General features: G+C 58.3%; 2 protein-coding genes across 2 annotated transcripts; one reads left to right on the top strand and one right to left on the bottom strand.

Moving 5' to 3' along the window:
- The first annotated feature begins 11 nt into the window (after positions 1–11).
- On the top strand, positions 12–6,225 carry GNB3 (G protein subunit beta 3). Its single transcript, XM_004596389.2, has 10 exons — positions 12–775; positions 994–1,080; positions 1,327–1,365; positions 2,377–2,483; positions 2,560–2,623; positions 2,750–2,912; positions 2,999–3,065; positions 3,159–3,360; positions 4,749–4,965; positions 5,649–6,225. The coding sequence occupies exons 2-10, from the start codon at positions 1,024–1,026 to the stop codon at positions 5,753–5,755; spliced, it is 1,023 nt and encodes a 340-aa protein (XP_004596446.1). The 5' UTR covers positions 12–775; positions 994–1,023; the 3' UTR covers positions 5,756–6,225.
- Positions 6,226–7,361: 1,136 nt separating this feature from the next.
- On the bottom strand, positions 7,362–9,879 carry CDCA3 (cell division cycle associated 3). Its single transcript, XM_058655958.1, has 6 exons — positions 9,680–9,879; positions 8,820–9,562; positions 8,492–8,621; positions 8,035–8,328; positions 7,820–7,923; positions 7,362–7,721 (listed from the first exon to the last, which is right to left on the bottom strand). Exons 2-6 carry the CDS (start codon positions 8,937–8,939, stop codon positions 7,557–7,559), a joined length of 813 nt encoding a protein of 270 aa, XP_058511941.1. The 5' UTR covers positions 8,940–9,562; positions 9,680–9,879; the 3' UTR covers positions 7,362–7,556.
- Between the last annotated feature and the right edge of the window lie 17 nt (positions 9,880–9,896).

Raw genomic sequence — 9,896 nt, forward strand, 5'->3', positions numbered from 1 at the left:
CCGTCTGGGAGCTGCCTTCCTCGGTAGCCCTTTCTCTGCCTGCACAAGCGGCAGGCATAGCCTGGGTCTCCCCACCACCATCTACTTAGTCCAGACCCAGGGGCAGCTGGCGGAGGATTATCCAGCTCAGTCGCTTCTAATCTCAGCTCCTGCCTGCACTCTCCCATGCTCACAGCCATCCTCCCTGCCCCCCACCTGAAATAATAGGAGTGACAGTGGGGCCACCCAACACCCTTGGGTCCTGACTCCTGGTTGCTAAGTGAGCTCTGACCAGCCAGGGCAGCACCACCGGTGGGGGACACAGGCCTGCTCCTGTTCCTTTCCGTCCCTTCCTGAACTCCAGTCCTTAATCCTCACAGCTTTATTCTAATCCCACGGGGCCTGATGCTCTTATGTCTGCCTGCAGAGACAGGACCAGGAGAGCATCCCCTGCACCCCGCCCTCCTGGGGCCCGTTCTGAGGGGCTGCTCCCCACTCCCGCCCTGCCACACTCCTGCTCCACCCCTGTTCTAGGCTGGGCCCAAGTCTGACGGCCACACCCCTCCCGCCCCGACCTGGCCACCACCCTGGCAGCTGATTTCATTTGCCTGACCGACAGCCCTTCCCTGTCAGTGCCCCGCCTCCCCGTCCCCCCGCCCGCCTCAAGCCGGGGCCAGGCCAGGCCAGCTCCTCTGGCAGCAGAGCTGGGGCAGATGACAAGCAGTCGCAGCTGAGGGAGTGAGGAGGCACCTGGGAGCGGAGCTGGAAATCTGGGAGGCGGCCAGCCAGAGTCCAAGTAAGAGGGAGCTGGCAGGGCTCGGCTCCCTGAGGCTGGGGGCTGCAGCCCGGGCAGGGCTGGGGCTGGGGCTGGATACACGGGACTGCCACATGGAAGGCCTGGCTGCCAAGCCAGTGCAGGCGCCCCCACTGTCCCCTTACTTCTCAGAAGGGGGGCACCTAGCCCCTAGGAGGCTGGTGGGGACTCCCCAACACCTGTGCCCATGTTCCTAGCAGGAGCCGGAGTGACCCCTCGACCTGGCAGCCATGGGGGAGATGGAACAGCTGAGACAGGAAGCAGAACAGCTCAAGAAGCAGATTGCTGTAACCCAGAGCCTGCCCTGCCATGGGGACCCAGAACTGCACCTGCAGCAGGAGGGAGAGGAGCCTGGCGGGGCGGGGGGTTGGGGGAGTAGCAGGGGGCTGGCTTAGAAGCGAATGAATCGCCTGAGACTCCCCCAAACCCCAGAACCTCAGTCTCTGATCTGGGGGAGACCCGTGCCCCGGTTACCTGCACCGTTCTCTCCACCCCCTTTCTGTCCCCTCCCCTGACATCTACTCTTCCCACAGGATGCTAGGAAAGCCTGTGCTGACATTACCTTGGCAGAGGTGAGACCACCTGTGCCCCCTGCCGCCCCTCCCAGGGCGAAGCATGAGGGGAGAGAAGGGAGGGGGAGCTTCCTGACCAGCCACAGCTTGGCACCTGAGCTCTGGTACAGTGTGTCCTGGGAGCCAGGGCTGCCACTAATTAATTCATTCAACGAACATCACCAACTGGGAGCGGCTGTGGGCCAGATGCAGAGGTAGAGGCTCCAGATGAGCTCTGTCCCCACCCTCAAACTCACAGCTGTGAGCACCCACGTTTTCCCTGCGGCTCACGGGCCCTGTGGTCCCGTGGCTGGGCACCTCAGCTCTGGTGTGCACCTTGCTTCACATTGGCAGTGGGCGGTGGTCCTGACTCGGATCACTGGCCTTTTTGTTGTTGTTGTTGACACTATACAAGATGACCACGCTTTTTAGATCAAGGGCATGGGAGATGGCGGTCAGTATGTTACCCAGGAGGATCAACACCCCAGCGCTAAGGTGCTCAAGTTCAGAATGTCACTGAGCTTTTATGGCGGCTCTGGGGACACATTAGACCCAGAGAAGTTAAGCGGTTTAGCCCAGAAGTCAGAGCCACTAACGTCAGGTGTAGGCTGTTGAGTCTTGATGGGGGTTGTGAGGGTTAGCGTTTGTGTAGGAGCTGGAGAGTTCAAGGTTTATCAACTGAGAATTTCAGAAAGGGCAGTGGTGTGTTAGAGGGGTGACCTGGGTATCCAGCGAAGGAGTTGGCCTGTTGTTAGAGGCTGTGCCGCTCTCCCTTCTTCCTGGGTTGGGGTTCAGCTACCTCACCCTGGCAGTTTGAAGCTGATTGTGCAGGGTTATGTTTGCATAGAGACTTGTGTTGAGCACTTAGTGACAAACCATGCCTCTGTCCCGCACATTCACCTGAGCCACACCGGGGCAGGGGTGGGGTAGGACAGCGGGGCTGTCCTGGGGCTAGATAGGGAGTAGGAACTCCCATGGACTCCCCAGTGACTGTGCCAGACACCCCAATATCTGAGACTCCTTTCTCTGCAGCTGGTGTCTGGCCTGGAGGTGGTGGGACGAGTCCAGATGCGGACACGACGCACACTGAGGGGCCACCTGGCAAAGATCTACGCCATGCACTGGGCCACGGACTCAAAGTTAGGCTCCAGCAGGGCGCAGGGGGTGGGGGTAGCAGAGGGAGGGGCTGGCATGACCTAGGGTGCCTCTCCCCAGGCTGCTGGTAAGTGCCTCGCAGGACGGGAAGCTGATCGTGTGGGATACTTACACCACCAACAAGGTACGGGCCTGCTTCCACCTGCTCCCAACAGCAAGTCCTCCTCTTGCTTCCTGCTTCCCACCTCCCCCCCACACACACACACCAGCAGCTCAGGCCTCGCCTCCTCCCAAACTCTCCAACCTGCAGGTGCACGCCATCCCGCTGCGTTCCTCCTGGGTCATGACCTGTGCCTATGCCCCGTCCGGGAACTTCGTGGCCTGTGGAGGGCTGGACAACATGTGCTCCATCTATAGCCTCAAATCCCGGGAGGGCAATGTCAAGGTCAGCCGTGAGCTCTCTGCTCACACAGGTGAGTGACAGGCCCCTTCTTCCTGTGTTGGCTGGCACAGCAGCTGGGGCACCTGCCCTCTGACAGCCCCCGCCTCCCCCACCCAGGTTATCTCTCCTGCTGCCGCTTCTTGGATGACAACAACATCGTGACCAGCTCAGGGGACACCACGTGGTAAGGCCTGCATGCCATCCTGGGGGCTGGGTTTGGGAGGCCCTGACTGCACTCCTCCCAGCCCTGTGACGCTCCCTCCCTCCCTCCCCGCAGTGCCTTGTGGGATATAGAGACCGGGCAACAGAAAACTGTGTTTGTGGGCCACACGGGAGACTGTATGAGTCTGGCAGTGTCTCCCGACTTCAAACTCTTCATTTCGGGGGCCTGCGACGCCAGCGCCAAGCTCTGGGACGTGCGGGAGGGGACCTGCCGCCAGACTTTCACTGGTCATGAGTCCGACATCAATGCCATTTGCGTGAGCGCCCCTCCCTTCTCCAGAGTGCCTGCCACCGCCTGACACACACACTCAATCCCACCCACCCCCAGCCTTCCTGGCCCTTGCAACTTTTCCCATGAGAATGATTTCACTTTAGATTTTGCCTTATATCATGGCTGGCAGAATACCCTTGCACCCTGTGCCTGGATTCATTGGGAACATTGTGACAACTTTAAGCATTCTATGTGGAGGGAGACACACACACACACACCCTCTAGATGTAGATATACCTTGTTACATTTTTTCTGGGTCATTTGACAGTGGGTTCAGATACCTTGCCTCTTTATAAAAAAATTTTTTTAAAAGAGAGATTTGCATGTTTTTATTTGAAAAGCAGAATTTGCAGAAAGAGGGGGAGATAGAGGTCTTTCATCTGCTGGTTCATTCCCCAAGTGGCTGCAATGACCAGAGCTGAGCAGATCTGAAGCCAGGAGCCAGGAGCTGCCTTCTGACCTCCCACACTGGTGCAGGGTCCCAAGGCTTTGAACCATCCTCTGCTTCCCAGGCCATAAACAGGAAGCTGGATGGGAAGTGGAACAGCCAGGACACAAACTGGTGCCCAGATGGGATGCCAGTGCCACAGGGTGGAAGATTAGCCATCTATGCCACCATACTTGTCTTGTCCCTGAATATTTTTAAAGAGTACAAACCAGTTTTCTGTCTTTCCCCTGCTAGAGTTTATCTACATCTTCATGATGATGGGATTCAGGTTGTGCGTTTGTACTTGGCTCTGTCGACCAACACTGGGATCCTGCCCGCTTGTGTGGAGTTTGGATCTGCCTGCACCTTCTGGCTTTGTTCTCTGGAGCAAGCCCTGCCTGGGGCTCTGGCCCATGCTTGCCTGCGGTGCTGTGGCAAGGAGCACATGCTAGGTGCACAGAGGCCCTGGGCATGCAGCTGGCAGGCCACAAAGGCACTAATTGGGCGTAGGCGTAGAGGATGTCTGAGTGCCTTGATTTGCCCCTGGGCTCCGCCACTCCTTATGCGGGCTTTTCTTGCTGATGTGTGCCCCAGGAGGCGGCAGGTGATGGCTTAGGCCTTGGGCCCCTGCCGCCCATGCGGGACAGCTGCACATGGTTCCAGGCTCCTGGCTTTGGCTTGGTTTGGCTCTGCCCCAGCAGGTGCAGGTATTTGGAGGTAGGGAGTCAGCAAGTGGATTATCTGTCTCTTTCTATGTCTAGACCTTTCAAAGACATTTTCAGCAGGGAGTCACCATGCTGGGGGCTGCCCCAGGCGAAGCTTGGGACAGGCAGGGAGGCTGAGAGAAGCCGCCTGCCCTGGAGTCAATCGATGGGACCCAGAGGGGAGCCAGAAGCACAGGGAGCCCCAGGCCAGAGCCCTGACTCCTCGGTCCCCTGTCCCTTCAGTTCTTCCCCAATGGAGAAGCCATCTGCACTGGCTCGGATGACGCCTCCTGTCGCCTGTTTGACTTGCGGGCAGACCAGGAGCTGACCTCCTACTCGCATGAGAGCATCATCTGCGGCATCACGTCCGTAGCCTTCTCCCTCAGCGGCCGCCTGCTCTTTGCTGGCTACGACGACTTCAACTGCAATGTTTGGGACTCCATGAAGTGTGAGCGTGTGGGTAAGGACCAGCCACGTGGACCCTCTCCCAGCTGCCTGTACTGTTTGCTATTCCCCAGTTTGCTGAACAGCTCTATTCCTGGGGGGACCCAGTACCCTTGGCTCCCACCATGGGTACCCCCAGTTACCCTTCTCTGCTACCCAGTGCCTTGGTGGCTCTCTACTGGCCATTCCCCTTATGAGTTCCTGAGGCTTCACAGGTGCTCCGTGAAGGAAAGTGAAGTCCCAGGGAACAATGAAGGGGAACAGAATCAAGGGGCTCTGAGGAGACCCGAGGATCTAACCCCCAACCCAGGGATTGAGCTGGAACTAGCCCAGGCTGCGGCTGAATCTGAGTGTGGTGGGAGAAGCCAGGCCTGGCAGAGTTGCCCTGCCCCTGAGTCAGGTGCTCACTGTCAGAGGGTCCTTGAGCCAGTCACTTCTCTATGGGCTGCACTTCTTCTGGAACCAGGAGACCCAGAAGCAAAGCTTACCTTCCCTGTTACCCAAGTTCTTGACAAGAAACAGACCTCAACAGCAAGCCCTTCTTCCTGGGGCGGATCCTTTCAGTCTCCCTCAGGGTGCTTCGGACTAGCCTGCCTGACCCTGGCTTCCCGAGCGCCAGTGCCTGGACCCGTACAAGCATGCATGCCACTGTCCTGGGTCCGCACAGGAAACTGGCCAACCCCTCCCTCTCTCCCTCAGGCATCCTCTCTGGCCACGACAACAGGGTCAGCTGTCTGGGAGTCACAGCCGACGGGATGGCTGTGGCCACCGGCTCCTGGGACAGCTTCCTCAAAATCTGGAACTGATGAGGCTGCGGGCGGAAGGCCACGAAGACATTCCCCACGCCAGCCCTCCCACACTTAACCTCTTTCCGGTTTCCTCTTCTTGCCCAGGTGCCACTGCCACTAAGCTGTCCTCTTAGAGGGCGGGGTGTGGGGGATGTGGGGAGTTGTGCCTTTGGGAGGCAGCATCAGGGACTCGGGGCAAATAGTTGCCCCATCTCCTCCTACGGCCCCTCTCCCCATAGTCCTCACGGCCTCTCCCTTAGCCAGCAAAGAAAACTGACCCCTGCCCAGCCCCTTGCAGGCCCAGTGTCAGGCCCCAGGCCCTAGGGTTCCTCCCCCAGAGCCACTCCCTTTGTCCAGCTCTGGGTGGACCAGGGCACTTTGCCCCACGACTGGGGCCTCGGCACCCCCAGGCTCCTGGCTCCTTTTTCTGCCATTTCTCGCTCTCTCTCGAAGCCCCTGCAATAAAGTGTAGCCATCTGGTACACCTGTCACACTTGCCTTCCTCTTCCCCGCCCCCGGCCCCTTCTGCTCTAGAGACCTGGGTGCCATCTAAGGGCAATCATGTTCTACAGGTGCTTTGAAAAAAGCCAGGTGCTAGACAGAAAGGTGACAACCAGATACCCAGGTCATCGGAGAGATGGGGACGGGGGAACGTGTTCCTGTGGGTTGTGTGTGTGCACATGATTATGCTGCCAGGCCGGTTTTTCAAAGGCCCTTGATGCCAGGCTGAAGTGGCTAGACGCGGCCTAAGGGCAGTGGGAGATGTGATAGCCACATGATCAGTTTGCTTCTCAGTAGCAGTGTGGGTTGATGAGATGGAGAAGAGAGTGACACGAGGAAAACAAGGGGCAGGTGGCAAGAAGTGGAAGCATGGCAGGAAGTGGCAGGAAGGGATGAGGAAGGGGCTACAGACCCTCCAGGCCCTGGTGACTGTCGGGGTATAGGATGTGAAAAGGGAAGGGGTCGGCATTGTGGATAAAGCGGAGCCGCTGCGTTCAGTGTCAGCATCACACATGGGTACCCGTTCATACCCCGGCTGCTCTGCTGCTGCCCCAGCTCCCTAATCATGGACTGAGAAAAGCAGTGGAAGAGGGATGAAGTGCGTAGGTCCGTGACATGCACACAGGAGAGGTGCTCCTCGATGAAGCTGCTGGCTCCTGGTTTCAGGGTGTCCCAACACTATTTCTATATGGAATTCTGGTGCTTGCAGCGAGAGGATTAGTGAGTTGAGCCATCACAGTGGCCCACAAATAAATAAATCCTGAAAAAAAAGAAAAATGCAGTGATGGCCAGGGCACCTGAGCAGATAATGCTACCATCCATTAGGGCAAGGAAGAGGGCATGAGGGGGACAATATAAATCCAACTGCAGACAAGCGGACCTTGAAGTACAGTGGGGCAGCCACATAAAGGTCAGGGTTAGACAGACCCAGAAGCTTATGAACGTGTAGATCAAGACCTAGAGGTAAGGACATAGGGAGAGCAAAAGGGCCAACGACACAGCCATGGGGGACCCAATTCAAGGGCGGGGCACCTGAGCCTCAGGCCAGAGGACACCAGCTGTCCAGCTCCACGGCCTGGAGAGCAGAAGGAAGAACAGAAGAAAAATGTAGCTTTTCAAAACATGATGTAAAATCACTTCCTTTAATACACAAGAAACAATTGCTTCTCAGCCCCTTGGCTAAGATCAAATGTAATGTACAAGAAACATGCGAGACACTGAGCAAGCCCAGAGTGAACCCCAGGAGGCATCTCGGGGAACAGAGGGAGATGGGGGACAGATAGGGGATGTCCCTGGGCGGACCCAGGGCTGGGGCCCATCACAGGGCCTGGTTCTCTACCAACGGAAAGTGCTGGTTTTCCTTGTCATGCTCCTGGCCTTGCTCCCACGCGTGCCCCCTGGTTTTCAGAAGCCGTCCGTTTCCAAGCAGGGTTCCTTCCTTCAATTCTTGAACATTCTCAGTGAGGGGGGAAGGCCGCTTCCCCTGCAGAAGACAGAACATGAGTGGCCAGCAGCTTGAGAGGAGAGTCCCCCACCTTGTTGTTACTGGTCCAGCCGTGGCTTCCACCTGCTTTCCCTTACCTGCCGGGGTGTCAGCGTGCCCGGGGAGTTGTCATCTTGCAGGATGGTGAGGGGGGACCTCCCTAGCACCTTGCCACTCGGTTTCCTTCTGTTGAGCTTGGAATCTAGGACAGGAAAGGCGGTACCACGAGGACTCAGCATCGGGGATTCTAGTCTATTCCAGCGATGCCCACCCCAGTGCATGACCCCCAGGAGGGTCACCCTTTGTGGTTTACCATAACAGTCTGCCGCTGAAGGCCGTGGTGTCTCAGGGTCTCTCGAGAGCTTATCTGAGCTCCTGCTGGCCCCGGCGGGCTCTCTGGGTGGTCTCGCTTCCTCCATGGGGAGCCCCTGTGGGGCATGGAACTCAGTCCACCTCTGATCCTCGAGGCATGACTGGGGACCAGGCGGTGAGTCCGTGTCCACTGAGGGTGCCTCCAGGGCTACAGCGGGCCCCGGGCACAGGGTGGCTCCAGAGGCTTCGTTGTCAAACACGTCACTCAGCTGTTTGACCAGGAGGTCTGGAAGGTCTATAGGAGGCAAGCCAAGTGAGCAGCGACATCATTCAGCAGGCTGGGGTAGGGGGCGAGACTCAGGGAGTGAGGGAGTGGGCAGGGGAGCCCCGCTTTGCTGAGGTGCCCCCAGAGCCAGGGGGCACAGCCAGCCTCAGCCACTCCTGGGGGTCCCACACACCTCCACTACTGGTCTTCATGGGGGTACGCGAGATGCCAAGCGTGGGCGAGCGGGGATCTGAATCCTGGGCCTGTGTGGTGCTCCCCAGCTGTTCTCTTGCGGGCAGGCTAGGCTGGGGAGAACTCTCTACCTGTCAGGACAATAGGGTTAGGGGCTTGACTCTTCTGACTCCTTCCCAAGTTCCAACCAGGATTTGCCAAGACCCTGGGACTTGGTCCACCCCCACGCAGATTGAGAATGCAGAAAAATAAGGGCCTCAGGGTCAGGGGTGGGGAGCCTCTCAGAGAGGCCCGGGCACTCGCAGGGTCCTCCCCTCTGCACCCCGTACCTGGATGGGAGTGCGCTGGATGCCGGCGCTGGGTGAACGGGGGTCAGCCACTCGCGCCAGGTGCTTGTTGTGTGGCGGAGGCCGCGCTGGGGTGACCGGGACACTCTTGGCTGAGCCCATTTCAGCCGGGAAGAGTGGGGGCTGGGGCAGGGCCCGGCCCGGGACGGGAGGAGGGGATGCCTGTGGGAAATAACTCGGGCCTCAGCTCCCACCGCGACCAAGGGCACGCCTCGGAGCCCCGGCCGGCCCGAGCTCGCAGCGGGGGAGACCTCTGCAGTGCAACTGGCCGAGCAGCGGCTGATTCCAGGCAGGCTGGGCTCCATCGTTTATTCATTATTTATAAACACTTACCGGGTCCCAACTTCGGTGCGCACCAGTCGGAGTTCAACTCCCCGAGCGCCGCGTTTCAAACCTCCCGCCACGCCCCCTGCCCTAAACTTATTGGCTCAACCGATGCAGGCTTCCATTGGCTCATTGCGTGACACCCGCCTCCAGATGAAGACGCCATTGGTCTGCAAGGTTGCCTATCAAGGAAGCGAAGGGCCAATGAATGGAGGCCTGGCTTGCCCGCCCCGCCCAGGGTGACGCCTCTTTGCTGAAGATATTTTTGCTCTGGATCTGCCCGCCAGCCGCCCGTCGCGGAGACGTGCCAATTTCAATAACCAGTGATTTTTTTTGTTGAAAACAGGACTTTGAACTATTCACGCCCAAATCCAGCTAGGGACGGAGTCACGACGGCGTTCCTGAGGGCGAGAAAGACAGTGATCCTTATTGGTTGACGGCGTTATCAATCACTCGGTCCTCCGCTCATTCTCACTGGGTAGCCCCTCTTTAGAAACCAAAAAAAAAAAAAAAAAAACCTGCTCGTCTACTTTCCGACTGGACCAGACCTAGGGAAGTGGGATCGAGAGCTTTAAACAATTGTGCGGTCCTGGACTTCAATAGAAAGCACGCAGAGACAACATAGTCGGCAAACCCCAGGGCTCCACATGCGCCCCGCCCTAGAAGGGTGGGATTGGTTCTCCCGGCTGTCAATTGCAGCATGGGCGATTTTCATTGGCCTTCAGTCAAGAGCAG

The sequence above is a fragment of the Ochotona princeps genome, chromosome 27 (genome assembly GCF_030435755.1).
Source record: "Ochotona princeps isolate mOchPri1 chromosome 27, mOchPri1.hap1, whole genome shotgun sequence".
NCBI lineage: Eukaryota > Metazoa > Chordata > Mammalia > Lagomorpha > Ochotonidae > Ochotona > Ochotona princeps.